The sequence below is a fragment of the Lissotriton vulgaris genome, chromosome 2_1 (genome assembly GCF_964263255.1).
Source record: "Lissotriton vulgaris chromosome 2_1, aLisVul1.2, whole genome shotgun sequence".
NCBI lineage: Eukaryota > Metazoa > Chordata > Amphibia > Caudata > Salamandridae > Lissotriton > Lissotriton vulgaris.
In genome coordinates this window covers 1797510060-1797530798 of record NC_141687.1, presented here as the reverse complement: position 1 = coordinate 1797530798, position 20739 = coordinate 1797510060, and the positions used below count along the sequence as shown (strand labels likewise).

The window sequence follows — 20739 nt, the reverse complement described above, 5'->3', positions numbered from 1 at the left end:
TGTAATGAGGCACTAGGGGCAATTTTTGGGTGAGATTTTAAGGATATATCACACACAAATACCACTCAGCTGTCATTGACTGCAACGGTAAAAACGAGCCATCACACCACTGCCTCACATACATTATAGTATCTGAATTTAGTTTGTGTCCTCATATTGCCACAAACCTGATTTTCCTTGACTGCAAGTATTTAGATTAGCTTTCCCGGTTTATAAAAGTGAAGTTAAGAGAATGAACTTCACAAATACAGTTTCACAGTATATTCTAAATGCTCCTCTCAGGGGATAAATAAATGCAATTATCAATTGTTTCTTTACAGATTGACTATTGCTCTGCAGTTATTTCCTGGTTGGCAGATATGTTAACAAAAAACAACCTCCTGCACAACAGACCTGCACCAACATATTCAAGTAAGTAGTAATATTATGTTGGAAATGTCTGTGTACAGCCTTATTTTGAAAAATCAGTATTAAACAACTAAGATATAATAAACTGATCGCACAGTGTATCAAAACCTCTGTCTACAGATGTCTGAAATCATGTCCATTATTAATATGGTAACAAAAGATCAGCTTTAATGAGGGTTAGAGCTATTAGGTCCTTCCTAGTATTCTATTATAACAGTGATCCCTGGACCAAACCTTTATTTATGGTTCAAAGGGGTGAATTTTAGGTTTAGATTCTGTGATGCCAATGATGGAAGCCCAGAAAAAACATTTTGAAAGGGTCTATCCATTGAATAACCTACCGACACATCTCATAATCCAAGCAGACATTTTAAACAATGCACCATTGTAGAATGTCTATTGCTGGTGACTGACAGCATTAAAGAACTGGGCAAAGAAAATTGCAATGGCTCTACACTAGATGGCCCCTGCAAGCACTGAACTTTGCCAGTACACCAGATTTATATTTTCATCTTGATAACCTTCCTTGTTAAGTCTCCATTTGTTAAGCTTCAGAGGAAGTGGTGTATGTGTGAATCGGTTCTGTTATAGTACTGATCTATGAGCCCCCTAGAAAGCTGTACAGACACCATTAACAACTGGGTGCCAGATGTATCATTGGATTGCCTTGCCCTTGCATCATGCATTTATCACAGGGCCAATGCAATCCTAAAGTCAGATAGACCAAACTATGCAAGACCACTGCATGGGCCTGCACTGCTTTGTAAATCTGGAGTAACGCAAAGCATCAAAAGTTGCAGCCTTGCGTTTTTCTGCATAGGAAAAAAATTACATGGATTGAGTGTGAATGTTCACATGCATTGACCCATGTATCTTGGCACATTTCCAGATTTACCAAGACTGGTAAGCCTGAGAATGCATCAACATTGTACCCTTTCACGATAGAGGCGTAAGGAGGAGAAATATCTTTATTCCTCCTCCGTGTTTCCTCTTGCTAAGTGTACTGCATTCTGCAGCACACTTAGAAAGAGGAAAAAGCCTCAAAGGAATGTATTTGTGCAGAAAAGAGTACCTTCGTGCACAAAAAAGATCCTGCCTGCAATGCAAGCACCCTTGCACCATGGCACAGGGGAGCTGCATTGGCACTAGGCAGGCACAAGTGCTCCAGCACATTGAGAGAGCAAGAATGAGCCATATCTTCATGAATATGGCTCATTCCTGTCCCTCTCCACTTGACCCAGCACAACTCATCAAGTTATCTTGCTTTGTTGCGCTATTTCAAAGTTTTATAAATCTGTCACTGAATCTTCATTATACAGTGTTAGTAAATGGCTTATTAGTTGGGGAGGATGTAGTCCTTCCCAAGTAACAGATCCAAATTCCTGTTGGGTCCAAGTTCAGTAAATAAGCCTGGGCTCAACCCCTGCTGGCTATAGGACAGAGCTACTAGCAGGGCTGTCTTAACAGCATTTTAAGCCCCCGTACAAAGCAGTGCACTGGAACATTTTAACAGAAACCTTGTGTTAAATTCTGTTGTGCATGGTGCCACTATGCTCGTGGGGCTCCCGGGCCACTGCCCAGCATGCCCATATGTTCAGATGGCACTGGTTACTAGGCTGAACAGTGTGTAATGTATTTAGTAGGACCAAAACAATAACAATGAAAACACAGTACAATCAAAATCTTAAAGAAAACTAGGAATATGTATCCAGAGCATGTGGAGCAGGAAGCTATAAGGGCAGATGAAGATGCCCCCTCTTTACGGGCAATCTTAGAATCTATAAAGGAGTTCCAGGAAGAGGCAAGGATGGAGGGTAAAAAGAATAATCTGGCAACTAAAAATCTTCAAGGAGCAGTGAGGAAGGTAGCAAAAATCTGCACTGACACGAAAACAAGGCTGGCACAAGTGGAAGAGCGCATACGCCTTTTGGAAGACTGTCAGGCTAAAGATACAGCTAGCTTATTCCTATGATAAACAGCATTCGGATGTCCAGTGGAAACTGGAAGACATGGAAAATCGACAAAGAAGAAATAATCTTAGAGTATTGGGAATTAAAGAAGTAGTTGAAGGGGACGATATTAGATCTTATGTCTTGAAATTAATGAGTGGCGCCTTTCCGGAATTAAGTCAGTGGGAGTGGGAAAAGGAAATACAAAGAGTACATCGATTTCCACTGACTTTAAAAAAGAACGCAGGTAGACATCAGGAAGGAACACCAAGACCAAGACCAAGAGCAATCTTGGTGTATTTCGGGAACTACCTGCTGAGAGAGGAAGTGTACTCTAAGGCTCGGCCGAATGCTAAACGCTCCTATGATAACCAGTCATTCTTTATCACTCCTGACTTTTGCCACTCTACCGTTGAAAGGCGCTGGCGCCTGAGGGAACTGATAGAACCCTGTCGGCAGATGGGTCTTCAGGCGTACCTTATGAATCCAGCGAAGTTGAAGATCATCTACAAAAACACTACTAGGTTATTTCTCTCTGAAATCCAGGCTACAGCCTACATGGACACACTAAAACCAGGAAAACCAGGAAATGGAAATGGAAACATTGAACATTTATGAGAAATGAGAAGCCGCTTGATGCAATACTGGAATGAAATCTTTGCGTCCGATGACAAAATTGATAAATGCACGACAAAGAACGATTAAATTTTGGTAGATCAATGGGTAGAATAGAGTAGAGGGGGCAAGGGGGAGGGGAAGATCACATACCTGAATAAATAATGTTTTTTTTTCTTTCCTTTTTCTCTCTTTCTTTGTCTGGGATGTAGAGGATGAATTTAGGAGGGGGAACACTAAAATAGGCACACCAAGAAGAAAAGAATAGATTAAGGAGCACGGCAAATGGGGGCCGACCGCCTGGCACCATCATAGAGACCTTAAGTCTGCTTGCTTTCGCACGTGGGGGGGGAGAAGGGAGGAGAATGAAGGGGAGGGTGTTTCTGCAGGGGGGGGGGTCAGTGGAGGGACCGGGGCTTAAAAGAGAGAAAATATTATCATCATCAGTCAACAAATTAAACCGGAGTGTAGTACACGGAGGAAAAGAAGGTGAATTTAAACAAATGTTATGCGGATAATCACTTTAAATATATGTGATGCAAGGAAACGCAGGGATTTGAAGGAGTATTTAAAAACAGCTAATGCCGATATAATATGCTTACAAGAAACGCAAATAGAGGCCGCTCGTAAATCTCTACTGAAATAATTGGGTTACCAACTTCTAACTTATATCACACAAGGGACTAGGGCACGGGGTGGCGATATTAGCACGGGCCAGGGTGGTAACGGTAAGAAAACAGCTTGCAGATGAGTACGGCCGTTGGGCCATGGTGGAATGTCAAGCTCAGGGATGGAACTTCACCCTATGCTCTATATACGCCCCCACGATGGATGACCCGGAAATGTTTAATAAACTCAATATGCAGATGGCGGCATGATCGCTTCCGATAATAATGTGTGGCGATTTAAATATTAACCGGATTAATGGTTTATGGAGAGACGACCCAGAGAGATTCATAGGGCGAAAAAGAAAAACTCACAAAGCCTTGATTCAAATAATGAAGGATAACGGTCTTGTAGATATGTGGGAACAACAAAACCCGGTTGAGGGGGTAGCACATACTATTCAGCACCACACAAGGTCATAGCGCGGCTGGACTATTTCTTGGTCTCACCGGCATTGATATCATCTGCCAAAATACATAGGCTGCCACGGGTAATGTCGGACTATAAACCCTTAATGTTGGATATTGCTACACCAATTTTACCAGCTGGTCATTCGAGAGAGCCTTATTGCAAAATAGTAGGTATGTTACAAATATGGAAAGATGGCTCAAGGACTTTCTTACAACAAATAGAGGGTCTGCACAACCAGGGATAGTGTGGGATGCATTAAAAGCTAGTATCAGGGGGTAAACACTGAGCTTTTCCATCAGATGCAATAAGGAAGAAAAGGCGGCGATGGAAGAGAAGCTGAAGCTGATCATTATGCTCGAGGAATATCTGGTTAAGGCTATAGGCCGAAAAGATTACATAAATAAGGTAGCCCAGAAGTTAGCACTAGCCAAAGCAGCGGCGGGGGAATTAATTGCCTCTAAAGTGGCTGGAAAATTCTTAGCCTGGAAACAAGAGCAACATGAGTATAGCGAGCAGGTAGGGCACCTGTTAGCTACTAAAGCCAGGCAGGCAGCTACTAGAACGGATATTTCAGAGCTAATAACAAATACAGGAACCGCAGCCACTACACCTAAGGAGATATGTGCGATCTTCCAAGAATTCTATCAAGAACTATATAACGCAGATAGAGAGGCAACTAGTGAAGAAATTGAGCAATATTTGGAGTCGGTATCTATTGAGAAACTTGCAATGGAAGATAAAGAGGCTATGGAGACCCGCTTCTCTCTCGAGGAGATACAACGGGCGGTTAAAGATTTACCTGCGGGTAAGGCAGTAGGGCCTGATCTCATCCCGCTAGAGTTTTATAAAAAAAATCCTCCCTGTACTACAAGAGGACTTATATAAACTTCTGATCCAAGTCCAAGATGGTAAAGCACCACCGGTATCTTGGGGAGAGGCTACAATGGTAGTCTTTTTGGAAAAAAATAAACCCCAATCCCAGCCAGGCTCTTACAGACCAATTAGCCATATGAATAGCGATACAAAAATCTACTGAAAGATGCTACCAAGTCGTCTAACCTCAATGATCGGGAAGATAATCTCGCCCAGGCTGCACAGGTTTATCCCGGGGAGGGGCACTGCAGATCACATTAGGAGAGTTGGCACGCTATTTGACGGTGTGGCGGCCTCACAAGACCCTATGGCTCTTATCCTATTAGATGCTGAAAAAGCTTTTGATAGGGTCTCGTGGGGCTTATTATGGTCCGCATTAAAGAGGGCAAATGTCGGGGATGGGTGTATAAGAGCTCTACAGGGGTTATATATAAATCCCAAGATAAGACTCAGAGTAATGAGCAAGGCCAGCGGGGTGATAAACATCGGACAGTGTACTCAACAGTGGTGCCCCTGCTCCCCGCTACTCTTCGCCTTTTATATAGACTCCTTTATAAGGAGAATAGAAGGTAATAGAAATATTTTGCCTATAATACTAAATGGGTATGAGACAAAAATACTAGGTTATGCCAACGATTTGGCGATTACATCACCCGAACCGATGTCTGCCTTGGTGGAAATAGAAAAAGAAGCGGACATCTTCGGGGCACTGTCGGGTTATAAATTAAATCAAGGGAAGACACAAATCGTCATTAATAAAAAAATTACGCTGGCAGATCAAAGAGTGACTGAGTCAGCGGTTTATCTGGGAATAACAATAACTTCAGATTTAAGAAAGCTAGTGGAGAAGAATCTGGCCCTAGTGCTTAAAAAAGCAAGGAAAGATCTAGATAAAATGGATAATTTACATCCGACAATAATAGGCCGCTGTAATTTAATAAAAATGTTATTTCTCCCCAAAATCTTATACCTGTTAATGACGATCCCATTAAAGTTCACACAGGGGAAACACCCAGTACCTGCAACGACCAGTCCAGCCCGTAGTCAGAAGTACTTTTTTGGGCTGTTTGTGGTCTTGTATTATGGTCTGCTTGGCCATTATTTACTGTTAATTTCCCTGATAATACAACAAACAGACCAGTAACAAGCTTAAATCGATGCAAAACACTTGTACAGCATATCTTTACAAGTTCAAAACTGCCCCAATTTGTGATCATGGTCCTCTTTTTTAGCTTTCTAATTCACTTATGGGGCTACTTTTACCTTGATGTCCAGGACTATTTTCTGTCCGAGCCCGACCCTGTTCTGTGGGGTAGGCTTTTGGAGTTTTTGTGATGTTCCTTCACCAGACAAGTTTGTGTTCCACTGTGCCCTACAGTATGAGTTTCCACTCGTTTTTCAGTTCATAGAAATACGCTTGTAGCACGTACGGCTGTAGATACCCATGCTCTGCTCACCTACCAGTGTTGGGCTTGGACATTATAATTTGTTTTTCTTCGAAGAAGTTTTGAATCATGGGATGTTCTGTGACTTCTCTCTTACCGCCATATTCATGAAAATCGGCATTTGCGATTCTGAAATAGCGAAAAATAGCGAATCGCTATTCAGAAATCGCAAATCCGAATTCATGAAGAATTGCGATAAAAAAAAGCGATTCGCACGCGATCGCAAAATCCGATAGCGATCCGATCGAAATTGCGATTAATCGCAGATTAATCGCTATTTCGGACTACCCGCGGCTGGACTGCGATCTCGCAAATAGCGATATCGCTATTAGCGATATCGCTATTTGCGAGATCGCAAACTCGCGAGATCGGGAAAACGGGAAGTCGCATTTCGAGCCCAGTGATGACATCACAACCAGGAAGCTGCCGGTTCCCAGCACCATTTTGCACATTGAGGCAGAGAGACAGGGAGCAGATAGAAGAGCTGCTGCACATCTTGGCTTGTAGAGTGATCCACATAGCCACAACCCATACCATGGCTGAGGAAGCTGCACCAGGGACCAGCAGCTCGGCTGGGAGGAAGCGAAAGCTCAAATTCAGCGAGCAGGAGCTGGAGCACCTTATCGAGGGAGTTGTGGCTAACCACGACCAACTGTTCGGTGCCAATTCCAGGAGGGTCCCAGAAATGGAGAAGAGGCGCATTTGGCAGGGGATAGCCTCTGCATTAAACTCGGTGGGAGTGGCGGCCAGGTCCCTGGAAGAACTTAAAAAGAGGTGGTACGACCTCCGAGGCCGTGCCAAGGAGAAGGTGGCGGCGCGCCTTGGGGAGTCCTCGGGCACAGGAGGAGGAGGTCCGACGGTACCACCGAACACCGCCCTGGAGGACCAGGTGGAAAACACCCTCAAGATGGAGGCCGTTGTGGGTTTCACTGCACTGGACTCATCCGCCCCCACACAAGACACCCAAGGTAAGTGGCATGCGACTGCGACCCTGCCCCCTATGGATGTCCATGACCAAATAGGCCCCCCCAATGTCCCATAGGCATGTAATTGTTGCACATCAAGGATTGTCCTGAAGCATTGTGGGAGATGTAGTCTGGCCACAATGTAGTAGTACCACAATGCAGCCATTGTGGGAGATGTAGTCAGGTCCCAATGCACACAAAGCCACTGCCATTCAGGGAATGTCACCCAGCATGCATGTAGCAACTGCACGTCTGCCAGATGCTTACAACTAATGGTCCTCCACTTACCCCCACAGGTGGAGATACCAGTGACAGTGACAGGCTGGTGATCGACGACAGCGTCCTGGAGGTGCCAATACCTACCCAGGCACCAGCCCCTACCGCTGCAACTGTACCACCAGCAACCACCACCAGCAGCGTCCCACCTGCAACTGCTGCAGCGCCCTCATCTGCTGCCATCGCAGCCCCCATTGTGCTCCCTGCCACCGCTGCTCCTCCCAGAGCTGCAGCCAGGTCAGTCACTCCTGTGGCCCCCGCAGCGACTGCCACAGCCACACCAGCAGGCACACCCCCAGCGACGAGCACACCTGCAACACCGGTGGCCTCACCCCCAGCAGCTGGCACCTCAACATCCGGGGCTGCGCCACTGTCCAGTCAGCCCCCAGCCTCACAATCCGGCCAGCAGGGCAGGCGTGGCAGGTCACGCCAGCGCTCCGCAGCTGCTACCAGGCGGGCCGATGGTGATGTACAGGCGCGGCTCAGCATCGAGCGACGGATGCTGCACATACACCAGCGCCAGGCACGGCAGCAGGGGGCAGTTCACCTCCAACTATGCAACATTGGCCGCAACGTGGCATGTGTTGCTACCCAGATTGAAGGCATGAGGGCCGACCTGGCCGGTGTGGGCAATGGAATGGCCCGCATTGCTGCAGCCGTGGAGGCCAACACCCATGCCATGAATAGAATGTACGGTGGCCAACGCCGGCACCACCGCCAACTGTTGACCCAGCTTGGCACCTACAGCAGGGCAAGCTATGTGTCGGCAAATGCCACATCCCTATTGGCGCGGCGCTGTCTGACACAGCAGCACACTGTCATCCAGTGCAGTGTGGACATGACGAGGGTGCTGGAGACCCTCACCACGGCTGTCGTGGCTCTTCACCCTCCACCTATTCCATCTGTTGTGGAGGGTGATGATGCGAGAGAGGGGGCGTCCAGCCTGAGCTCGCAATCAGCCTCACAGGCCCCACTACCCACCCGCAGCACCAGGACCGCCCCATTGCCTGACGCCCCGGAGGAGGAAGGCCCTCAGAGGCGTTGTGGAGGGACATGCTCTAGGCACACCTAGAGAACTGTAATCACCACTGGCACAGGCTGAGGTCAAGCCTGGCAAGCACAGCAGTATGGCGTAATACTGTTTGTGGGACTAATTTGGCACAGACCCTTATATTTACTTTTGTGAATTGAACAGGTACTTTTATTTTGACCTTTGGCACAGACCCTTATATTTACTTTTGTGAATTGAACAGGTACTTTCATTTTGACCTTTGGCACAGACCCTTATATTTACTTTTGTGAATTGAACAGGTACTTTTATTTTGACCTTTGGCACAGACCCTTATATTGACATTTGTGAATTGAACAAATACATTTATTTTCCTACACACATTAGCGTTGTGTCATCATTACATTTTGCATGCATTGTTGATTATTGGGGTGATGGCAGTGGTTGTACTAGAAACTGTTCACTGTGATGTGGTTGCGACGTCTGTGCCCTTCTGCTGGGGTCTCCCCTTGTGCATGGCGCGCATGTGCAGGTGGCCGGTTGTCCCCCTCAGATTCACTGCCAGAGATGTCAACAGGTATCCGGCGCTTGGTTGCAATGTTATGTAGTATTGCGCAGACAGCCACTATGCGGCAGCACTTTGCAGGACTGTAATACATGGCCCCACCTGTCTTGTGCAGTATGCGTAACCTGCTCTTGAGCAGGCCAAATGTCCTTTCTATGCAATTTCTTGTCCGTATGTGAGCAATATTGTAGTGCCGTTGCTGGGGTGTAGCAGGGTTGAGGTATGGGGTCAGGAGGTATTCACGGAGGGCGTAGCCACTGTCACCTGAATGAGAGGAGCAGATGGTGATTGCCTGTGCTGCGCTGTTACATCTTTGCAATGTGACATTTCAATCAAAGTGTACTTACCAAGTAGGTGTCCTTCCCCAAACTCTCCCCTGACCAGCCGTGTGTGGAGTGCGCTGTGCCGGAAGATGAAGGAGTCATGGGTACTCCCTGGGTACCGTGAGACAATGTCAGTGATGTATGTCTTGGCATTGCAGACCATCTGGATGTTGAGGGAGTGGTAGCACTTTCTGTTGCGGAACATATACTCCATGCCAGCTGGTGGGCAGACGGCGACGTGGGTACAGTCTATACATCCGAGCACATGTGGAAAATGGGCTACATTGTAGAATTGTAGCTTTGTCATGTCCAATTCCTGTTGGCTGGCGGGGAATTTGATGTGACGGTGTAGCTGGGTGAGCATGGCGTCTACAAAACTGTTGAGGCAGCGTGACATGGTGGGCTGGGATATTCCCCCAGCAGCCGCTACTACCCCCTGGAAGCTTCCGGAGGCCAGGAGGTGCAGGCTACACAATACCTGCACATGTGTAGGCACCGCATTGGTATGGTTTGTTGGGTGCTGCATCAGGGGGTCAAGGTCCTGTATTAGCTGCATTATCATTTCCCCATTCAGCCTGTATTTAGCATATATCTGCTCTCTGGTTTGGCCCAGCAAGGTGACCCGCTGGCGGAATATCCTGTCCTGGATCCTGCGTCTCCTCCGTGCTAATCGCTGTAGCCTGCGACGCCTCACCACCATGTACATTCCTGGCATTGTGGGACTCCTAATGCTGCTGCTGATGGTCCTTATGTGTGATTGGTCAGGCCAGTACCTGTTGGTGATAGGACAACGGTTTTTTGAAAAAGAAATTCTATGGCTTTCATGGTTACCACCTGCTTTGAGTTGTCCTTATTTTGCGCCGTGCAAATTGCGATTTTTGGGTTTTTCGCTAATTGCGAATTTTCTTGAATGCCGATAGCGATTTATTTTGCGAATTCGCTATTATTTTCGCAGATTCCGTGGTGTGTCGCTATTTCCGATTCGCTAATGCTCTGCGGCAGGGATTCTGCGATTATATTTGCGAATTCGCTAATTTGTGTTTGCAAATTCGCTATTTTGTTGTTGAATGCCGATTACGGAAATTGCGCCTGCATTTGCGTTTTCGCAGCGATTGCGGGCGCAATTTCACTTCATGAATCAGGCTGTTAGTCCACAATGCACATGGACACTGACTCCACCCAGATTGTTTTCTCTGCCATCAGTTTCGAACTTGCTCAGCAGACCAATCACTGAGACGAATTCGATCTTCGTAGTTTTTTCGGCTCAAACTGCTCCATTCAGGTAACAACCGGGTAACAATCAGAGAGCAGTGGGTCCCTATTCTGAAGCTCTCCCAATGGGAACAACACTGTATCTCTACCAACCGCTGTATATAGGAATGGGGTGATGCAGCGCACACCTTTTCAATTTTGTTCAAGGTGCAATGAAAAATATCACTAGGCTGACTAGCATTGTGCTTTCAATATTTATTTCCCCCCAACCACAGCAAATCCCTCCTGTGATTTGTGCCTCGCCTTCCTGTGCAAAAATACCTTAAGGAACTGAAGGGTACAGTGTTGACCACATTCCAAATTGCAGCAGCAGTCATCTTCTGAGACCCCAACATTTTTAGCAAACAAAATGCTTCAGGTTTTGAGGAGGAGGAGGATGATGATGAAGCTGGTCCCTCTCGGATCCCAGATAGGGTACTGACACCCAGTCCCGAGACAAAGTTCTTGAGTGCTTCAGAGACAGAGGACCAAGGCAGCATGCCCTCAGTGTTGAAATGAGCAGGGCCAAGAAGAGCCAGAGGGAAAGGAGTATGACTCCAGCTCAGTAAAGTCAGAGGACTGTCCGGCTCCGTTAAGTGCTCCTAAGCAATGGGAGTTGGAAGTAGAAAGAAACTTTCAGCTTCTGACCCAACACCTCCCTTGAGCTCTGATCTGCACTGAGAAAAGGCTTTATAGCTGAGCATGCTCACAGCAAAGGGCTTGAAGCTACAGAAGTGGTCGAATCACTCAACCAAAGGACACCTTCACCTCCACCTCCACCTCCACCACACTCATACTCACCTCCACCGCCAGAGTACCCTGACTGGTCAGTGCTCTCTCTCATAGTCAGACCCTGGTAGCCCTTGCAGGGAGGAAGATCTTTATGACTAGCCCCTTGGGGCAGGGTTTGAACCCTGGGATGATTATGTCGACCCTGCAGGCGACTCCTGATCTGGGACCATACCGGCTTAGCTATCCACGCTGATTCAGCACCCAGCCCACAATCATAAAGTCAACATGCATGTCTTACAGGAGGAGGATAACTTTTTAGTCAAGACCATCAAAACTGAACATATCTTTAATTTCTTCTCCATATTCAAAGGCTTGTGGAAGTCAGCCCCAGAGAACCTGTCAAGGCAAAGATGGTCACCCCACAGGTTGAGAAGAAGTTCACAGCTTCTTCTGATGGCCCACTTTACATCATTGGTCTGGTGCTCCTAGACTCCCTGGTGGTATACACAACCAGGAATTGGGCCTCAGCCACTGAGGACACTCCCTCGCTAGACAAGGATAGTAAGCGCTTTGATGATGTTAGTAAGGGCATGGCGCTTTGAGCAACCACCCAATGGTGTATTGCTTATTCTGTTGGCTTGATGTCAGAGCATGATAGCTTTCACTGGGAGGAGTTGGCGGCCCTGGTACAGCAGCTCCTTTAGATCTACAGAAAGCAGGTGAAAGAACTAGTTGCTGAAGGGGAGATCCTTTCCAATGTGCATATGCGATGTGCACTTGATCTATAGTAACCATCTCCCACAGTGTAAACTCAAGCATCCTGTTCCACTGCCATGCATGGGAAGGCATCAAGAGGTTCAAGCTGCAGTTCCCACAACACCTCCTCTACATCCCATTCAATGTGGAACACTATTTTGGGCCCTAAGCTAAAAAGATAAAGTAGGTCACTGAGGTCGCCAAGTCCATGGGTGTACTGCAGTATGCCACTCAGAGGGGCACCTTTTATAAACAACAACCCAGTTGTAGGAGCAAGACCAAACACCCCGACCAGAAACAAACCTACCAGTAGCAACAGCAGGCCTTTCACGAATTTCAGGCAGGCAGAGAATACACAAGAGAGTGGTTACTGGAGTAAAAACAGCAAGGCAGGGGTATAGGCGAATTTAGCAACAGAGTCTTGCTCCCAAACAACTGCCTGGTAAGAATGTCCACCCCTATTGGAAGAAAGTCATCTCATACCAATGGGTTTTTGCACAGGTTAAGCAGAGCTCAGTTCTCCACACTAACCATCCAACATACCATCAGATCCTCAGTCGAGACCACCACACTCTTCTTAGGGAAGAAGTTCAAAAGCTTCTTCAAAATGGCACAAACAGCTTATGACCCTGTACTAACAAGGCAAAGACTTCTACTTTCTGGCTCCTCATCCCGAAGAGCATGACTCCCTCCGGCCCATATTAAACCTGAGGCTACTAAATCAGCATATCCTGTTGGGCACTTTCCTTTGACTACCTTGAACAACATTATCTCTCTGCTCCACTAATGGGAATTCATGATGACACTAGTCCTGAAGGGTGCCAACTTCTGCATTCTAATCCATCCCACCCATCACCAGGACCTTTTGTTTGTGGTAACTGGACAACACTACCAATTCAAAGTTCCACTCTTCGTAATCACTACAGCTCCCAGTGTTTTTAACATTTGCTTGGCAATGGGGGCACTTATCTTCCAGAGGTGGTATCCACATCTTCCTTTACCACAACGACTTGCTGATCAAGACCAACAACAGGTCACAGTGCCTAGCTCACACTCAAACTACTGTAGCCCAGCTTCAAAGTTTAGGGTTCACCGTAAATGCAAAGAAGTCCCACCTCCAACCCCAATAGATTCTGCCTTTCATAGGTTCAGTGTTGATTAAGTATTAATGATGTCACAGAGGAAGAATATCCTAAACAGCAAAGGGTGATGGCATTACAGGAGTTGCTGCCTGTTTTTCATTACTCTAATCTAATTACTGTAAGAACTCTACTGAAAATCTTGGGTAGGAAAACCACCAGCATAGCAATTGCACTGCTTGCTAGAATACATATATGCTCACTCCAACAGTTACTTGCGAGGACACAAGCGTATGTTCATTTGGAATACCTAGTGTTAAGGCCAGCACTCTTTTCAATGGTGGAACAGCAATAACCTTTTGTTCTGCAAGCCCTTCATGTACCCTCTCCCATAGGTGACCATCATCACTTATTCATTGCTCACTGGGTGGGGTGCACATCTTAGCAACATGTCTGTGCAGGGGACTTGGACACCCTACCACCAGAGTGGACACATCAACAACCTAGAGTTCTTGGTCATCCGCCTGGCCCTCAAAGCCTTCTACGGATGTGTTCAGGGCAAAGTGATCCTCATAATGATGGACAACATGAGAGCCACGTATTAGGTACAGAAACAGGGGCACTTACTTCCCCCAGCTGTCTGCATTATGTTGTAAATAAAAAATCTTTGGTAGCCAAGTGGTATATTAGTATGTTGTATCCGCTCAGATATGGTGGGGATGTTATCACCTCATACGAAGCAATCTGCTACCAGGTCTCAAGTGATCTTACAGTGAAGGTACAACAGAAAGTAAAACCGGCGCAGGGATGGTTTGACCACAAATGCACAAAAATTCATAGTGAGCTCTTGATGGCACTCAAAAAGATCCCCATAGATAAGCATGAAGTATCCTTGTTAAGGAAAAAACATAAAACCACCCTGCAGACATGTAAAAATGAAGTAAAAAAAGAGGCATGGGACTCGTTATATGAGAAAGCCACTCTGAGGGGTAGTTCCAAATTCTGGTTAATCGGTAATACCCCATTGTTCAACGGTAAGGAGAATGCCCCGTTAGAAGTTAACATTACAGAAAGGGATTGGCTAAATCATTTTGAAAACATATACGGGAGTAACCTAGAGCCTGTTACTTATGAGCCACTTAACAGTGAGCCATTGGTGTCCCCCTTGAGATTCACTATAAAGGAAGTGCAGAAAGCAATAGTAGATACAGCTGGACAAAAAGCACCCAGCCCAGATGGGGTACCTTCCGATATGTATAAAGCTAACCCTAACTATTGGTCAGTAATCCTTACAAACGTTTTTAACGTAGCAGCCTGCTCTACCCCTGTCATCTTCCCCGCCTCCTGGTCCCGCTCCATTATAATCCCCGTATTTAAAATGGGACAAAGGGGGGACCCAAGATGGTACAGGCCAATTTCTTTAATTGATTCCTCAATTAAAATATTGGGGAAAGTGATTTTAGTCAGGATAACAGCCTGGGCCACTGAAACTGACATCTTAAGTAAAGCACAATATGGCTTTAGAGCCGGGAGAGGCACCGAAGGCCAGTGCCTAAATTTACATCTTATAATTAACAAATATACGGTTGCGGCTAAGGGTTCAATTTTTCTGGCTTTTATGGACTTATAAGGATCTGCTTTAAAAATAAGGATCAGTCAATGCCTGGAAATCTCCGGCGGAGGAGGCTTCGTGCGGTGTGGATATACGGCCCCAAACTGCGGTTTTTATAAGGGGACTGACAGGAATAATCTCAACAGATATAAAGGATCCCTCACGCACATTAAAATTATGGTGTAAAACATGCCAGCTGACCGTCGAAGCCCTAAGCCTCCACCTAACTACAACCCTCTATGAATAAGCTGTAAATCTTTACAAAAAGCTAAATAAGTTTCTTAAACTTTAAAATAAAGCTATTTACTGGCGACATAGGACGTCTTGCCCCCTGAAATGCATTGAAGACGTTCTTTTTGGTGATTCTATTGCTGTGTAATGTGACTGATCCCTTGGTATCTGCACAGTCATGATGAAAATGGTCCTGATGAAGGCGGTTTAAGCTGCCGAAACGCGCGTAGACCTGCGACGGGAGCCCAAAGTTACATCTTGGCCCAACTCTTTTTAGCGTTGTCATCTTGCTAAAATATTAATTCAGTTCCTTTCACCATCCTAGTTTGGAGTTTGAGTGTGGTATGATTGTTAGCACGTGAGTGTGTTGAGAGATATGGGTGTTACCAAGGGTTATTATTAAATAATTTTGTATGTTGTATATAATCTTTTGTTGTAGATATTTAGAATTTAACTGTACTTGTCCCGAAATTTCTGATATGAATTGAAAAATGTTTTTCTTGTAATTTCTGATTGATAACAGAACTCACATAAACTAAAAGATAAAAAGAGAAAAATAAATTTTATACGTTTTGAATAATTTCAGTATTTTTTCTATTTTTTGTCACCTGGTTAGATATTTATAAACTTAGTTGCGTAAGTGAATTAGCAGGCCACCGCAGGAACATTCTTTACATTAGAATTTTATGGACTTATCCACAGCCTTTGACCTAGTCAACAGGTCAAAGCTGTGGATTATGCTCCTGGAGCTAGGACTTGATCAGCCCCTGGTAAACTTTTTGGCTGAATTACACAGAGACCTGACTGCATCTATAAGGATGACGCAGGAGGGAAGATGTACGGCTGGGTTTAAATCCGGTAGGGGGGTGCGCCAAGGGTGCATTTTGGCCCCAATGTAATTTACAATATATATAAACTCCCTGGAAAATGTTTTGGTAACTGCAACAGCAGATATTCCGCGTATGGGAGGAACGCCCATTCCTGTACTCCTATACGCGGATGACACTGTGTTATTGGCAAGGACCCCCATCGGCCTACAACGTCTTCTTAACTCTTTTGGGGACTTTATGGAAAAACTGGACCTAGTTATTAACATTGAGAAATCGCATGTTATGTCACTAGGGAGAAGGAGGAATAGCTTCAAAACCTCCTTTTGTAATGACTCATTAACATCTAGAGTAAAAGTCTTCACGTACTTGGGGGTCGTGTTTGACGAAATAGGCTCATGGGTCCCCCAAGTTTTGAATAAAGTAGCTGCTACGGCTGCTATTTTAGGGTTTGCTAAGAGACTGGGAGGCAAACCAGGAGAGGCAATACTGTCCATCTACAAAGCCAAAACTATGGCCATTGCAAGTTATGGAGCAGCAATATGGGTCTATAAAGATACAGCTCTTATCCAGAGAGAAGAAAACAAATTCCTGCAAGCACTTTTATGTCTCCCCCAATCTACTGCTACATATGCAGTTCACATGGAGCTTGGGATGGGATTAATCTCTGATATATTAACCATGGCCCCCATCCTACTATGGATCAGAACCTGGCTGAACCCCAATCTCACACTGAACCATAAAATCATCAGGGACTGTATGTTACTTGATAAAGTGATGGAAATACAATGGATGTCCTTTATTAAATCTACATCTAATTATTTGGGACAACCAGAGATTTACACTAACCCAGAAGGTCTAACCAAAGCTGACATCAGCTGGGTAAAAACAAACTTTTTAAGGTCCAGAGAACTGGATCGTGAAGTCACAGAAACAAGTAAACCAACTGTGAGGGCTCATTATATGTTGATAATGTCTATATCCATTCAACCGTACTTGACAATTGTCACCAAACCTTTCCATCGATGGCTGATAACAAAATTTTGTTTTAATCTGTCGCATTTGTTATTGGGAATTTTTAGCGGGTGGTGCAAACCAGAGGACGCTGCTCCTTGCAAGTGTGATGACCATTCATATCAGGACACGATGCACTTTGTGTTTTTTTGCCCATTTTATATGGGAGGCAGGAAAAAGTTTATCATCCTACTATTAAAAGACAGGGGGTTCTTGCAGGTACAACTTGCATTGCTCTACCTCCAATTAATGGAATCCCCTGCCGTCATGTTTGGGGTAGCAAACTTCCTGGTTGCATCCATCCGCAACAAGAAGAACAGAATATTGGGGCAAACATCCTCGGATTATGTATAATCTTAAATTGTAATTGACACCACCAATTAATTGAGAACTGAAATGAAGTAAATTCTGTTTTTAAATCTGCACTGACTTGCCGACCACCGTGTGCAATTTGTAAGCTTCTACGAACATTTAATAATTCGACACCACTGTGTATTTTGTATATATGAAATGTACATCTTGTGTAATTTATTTTTAATTAATTTTGTATTAATTAATTCTGATCTCATCAAGTGTTTGTATAGCATACTTTTATGATTTTAAAATAATCGAATAAAGTGGATTTGATTTGATTTGATTTGATAGTATGTTGCAGATTTATTGATAAGTTACTGGAAGATGTAAAGTCCAGGTGATGCCCCACCAGGAGTACTCTCCCTGCCGCTCAGCCTGCTCACACCAACTGACTCCCAACCTCACTAGGCACCCATGCATTCCACAACATCATCAATCATCCAACATTCCAGACATCTCCAAGCACTCCAACACTCATCCTGGCTGAGCAGTAGGGAAGAGATAGATAGGCAAAGGGGAAAGGCAAACAGTAGATCATAACACATCCCCCTTCCTAAGGAAACCAGAACACAATCAAAGCAACTGAAAGTACACAAGGCAATCAAATTAGAAATACATTAGATTATAAAAGATGCATGAAAAGACATTGAGGAAATGAATCAAGGAACATATCAAATAAATGAAATGCATTACAATTCATTAAGCCAATGAATTCACACACCAAGAATCAAAAAGTTTCATGAAAAGCATCAGGCTTAGACAATACTAAAATTCAAGTCAAACATTTCAAAAGTGAAACCAGAGAAGCCTCATAAGACTCATATCAAGGTAAAACCAGAGAAGCCTCTTAAAACTCATAAAAAGGTAAACGCACAGAAGCTTCATAAGAAGGTGTCTTATCCTACGCAGTCCAAACAGGGAAAACCTTTCACCCACACAATCCAAACAGTGAGGGTACACACGGAGAAGCTTCGTGAGAAGGTGACTTCTCCTATCGCAGTCCAAACAGGAAAAACTATTCACCCACACAATGCAAACAGTGAGGGAAACGGGCAAACTAATATTATCCAATAACCACAATTAAGTGGTAAGTCAAAGGCTAAGAGAAACACTAAGGGTAAATACTGTACCCTTAAACTAAGAGTGCAAAACACAACAACACACACTAGGATGACCAGAGTGATCAGGGACACAACACTACACACTCACCTCCTCTCATTCCATGCAGATTCAATATGCAGATAGATAGAACCAAAGAATGACCAGTAACATCACAACCCCTAGAGGAAACAAACACCATACTGTGCATACAAACAGGGACATTACACACTCACCTCCTCGCATTCCATGTAGATTCAATAAGCAGATAAATAGAACCAAGGAATGACCAATTTCACTAAACTGCAACAACTGCAACATGCCCCCATAACAGTACTATAAAAACACTTAACTATAAATAGTTGATATGCATAACAGAGCAGGTCAAAACACCACCTCTCAAATTTCCCAGCCATGAAGTCTTAGGTACTGGCACACCATCAGCTAGCAAAGTCCAGTGTCGAGGGTCAAATGCTCCACTCAGTTGTTAACCTCTAATGTGGAGAACTCATCCTGGTTAATGAGTAATGCCAGAAAATAGCACAAAGATTATTTTCCATTGACTGTTGCATCCACTTCTTCTATATGAGCACTGAAGCACAAGAACAGTCTTACCGTAGAGTTTTTTGCTATATGCCCCCATAAATCCTTTTGGTTGTGAAACCAAACTTGGACCCGAACGTCACTCTGTAGTAAAGCAAATACACAGAAAAAAACGTGCTTAAAATCCTTCCTACTGCCCGTAGTGCGCAAATCATGCCTGCAACAACAAAAACTAGATCTTGAGAAAACGGATGCACGAAGATCCACGATGTGAAGAAAGTTCACAAACCGTTGGCCGCAGACGGTTGCACAAGGAACTCACGACGTTCATTACCACACGCGGTTGGTTGCAGGCAAACAAGAACCAGCTATACAATGTGTGGAAGTGGTAGCCAACTCTAAGATGGCGGCACGTAAGTGACACTGGGCCGGATGGCTTACAGCTCGCCTGTGCATGCAGGCGTCTAGAAGCAGGTAGACACTGCGAGCAGCTTGGAGCATCAGAGGGAATCCTTGAAAACATCGCAGGACAATCAAGTTCAGGTAGGGCTGCACGCGCTGTTTGTAACTTGCGCCTCAGTCTTTTAAACCTCAAGACGGCGGTTGGCTAATGTCCAAAGTCTCAATGTCCAACTTTTTCACTCATAACAGAGCATTGAACAATTAAATACTGGTCACAGGCCCAGACACCCAAAACTTCCAGAGAGTCTAACTGCCACAAATGGTAGCCATTTCTTGTTAATGTCCTGACAAACACAGTAGCCCACACTGTAGAAAGTTCACACCTGTCCCACAGGGGATTTAGAAAAACGTGCTGTGTGAGTCCAAACGGAGCAGAGAAACACAGCAGGGTAGTCCTGCCAGCTGCGTCTCTCTAAAGCTTGAGGTGGGAGAGCTCCTCACTGACAAAACACAACAGGATGTGGCAAAACACAGTCCCGGCACAGGTCTCAATTAAATCACTGTAAGACAATCACAAACAGCGCCGATTATTAGGTTGCACACAGGCAGAGCAGACACTTCTGTTAAACAGGTCCCAGGAAAGTCAAAAGAAAGTCAAACGCCCTGGTCTGCAGGCTATCCTGTTGGCAAAGGACACTGGTGGGGCTTACCAGACCGTAATTCTTGTAATCCTTTTTCTTGGGAATTCTTTTCCTTGGGATTCCAGTTCATGAGTTCCTGTGAATAGTCAAATCCTTCGTTCCAGAGGCAGGGTATTCCTTCAGCAACACGCAGGTTATTATTATTATTATTATTATTATTATGTTTCTTATATAGCGCCTGAATCGACCCCCGAAGGGGTATCTCCGCGCTTGCCTTGGGAACCCGTCCTGGCTTTTCCCTGTGAGATAGCCCCTACAGGGCATCCCCAAGGTGAAAGCCAGGCATCCCACCGCGGGGGGCTGTTGTGGAGATTAAGCAAGCTTAATGCCCAGAGTTGCAGTGTGTGAACCCATGATTAGGTCAGGCACCGAAGCGAGAATTATCGAGTCCAAGGACATTTGAGCTTAAGACCCTGCCGCATCGGGAATTGAACCCTGGTCCCGGGTCTGACCTCTGCGTCAGGGTCTGCCTGCTCTAACCAGTGAGCCACACTTCTCTTCTTTTAAATCATCGCCAGTGCTGTAAATAAAAGATCTTTGGTAGCTTAGTGGTATATAAATATGTTGTAGATTTATTGATAAGATAACAGCTTCAGATAAGATACTGGAAGATGTAAAGTCCAGGTGATGCCCC

The 20739-nt window shown here is 45.1% G+C and overlaps 1 protein-coding gene across 1 annotated transcript in view; it reads left to right on the top strand.

Annotated features, from left to right (window-relative positions):
• TRPM5 (transient receptor potential cation channel subfamily M member 5) overlaps nt 1–20739 on the top strand; it is a 545198-nt gene that overhangs the window by 491261 nt on the left and 33198 nt on the right. Inside the window, exon 23 of the mRNA XM_086956260.1 lies at nt 321–411. Coding sequence (XP_086812386.1) covers nt 321–411 — 91 coding nt within the window. The remainder of the gene's footprint in view (nt 1–320; nt 412–20739) is intronic.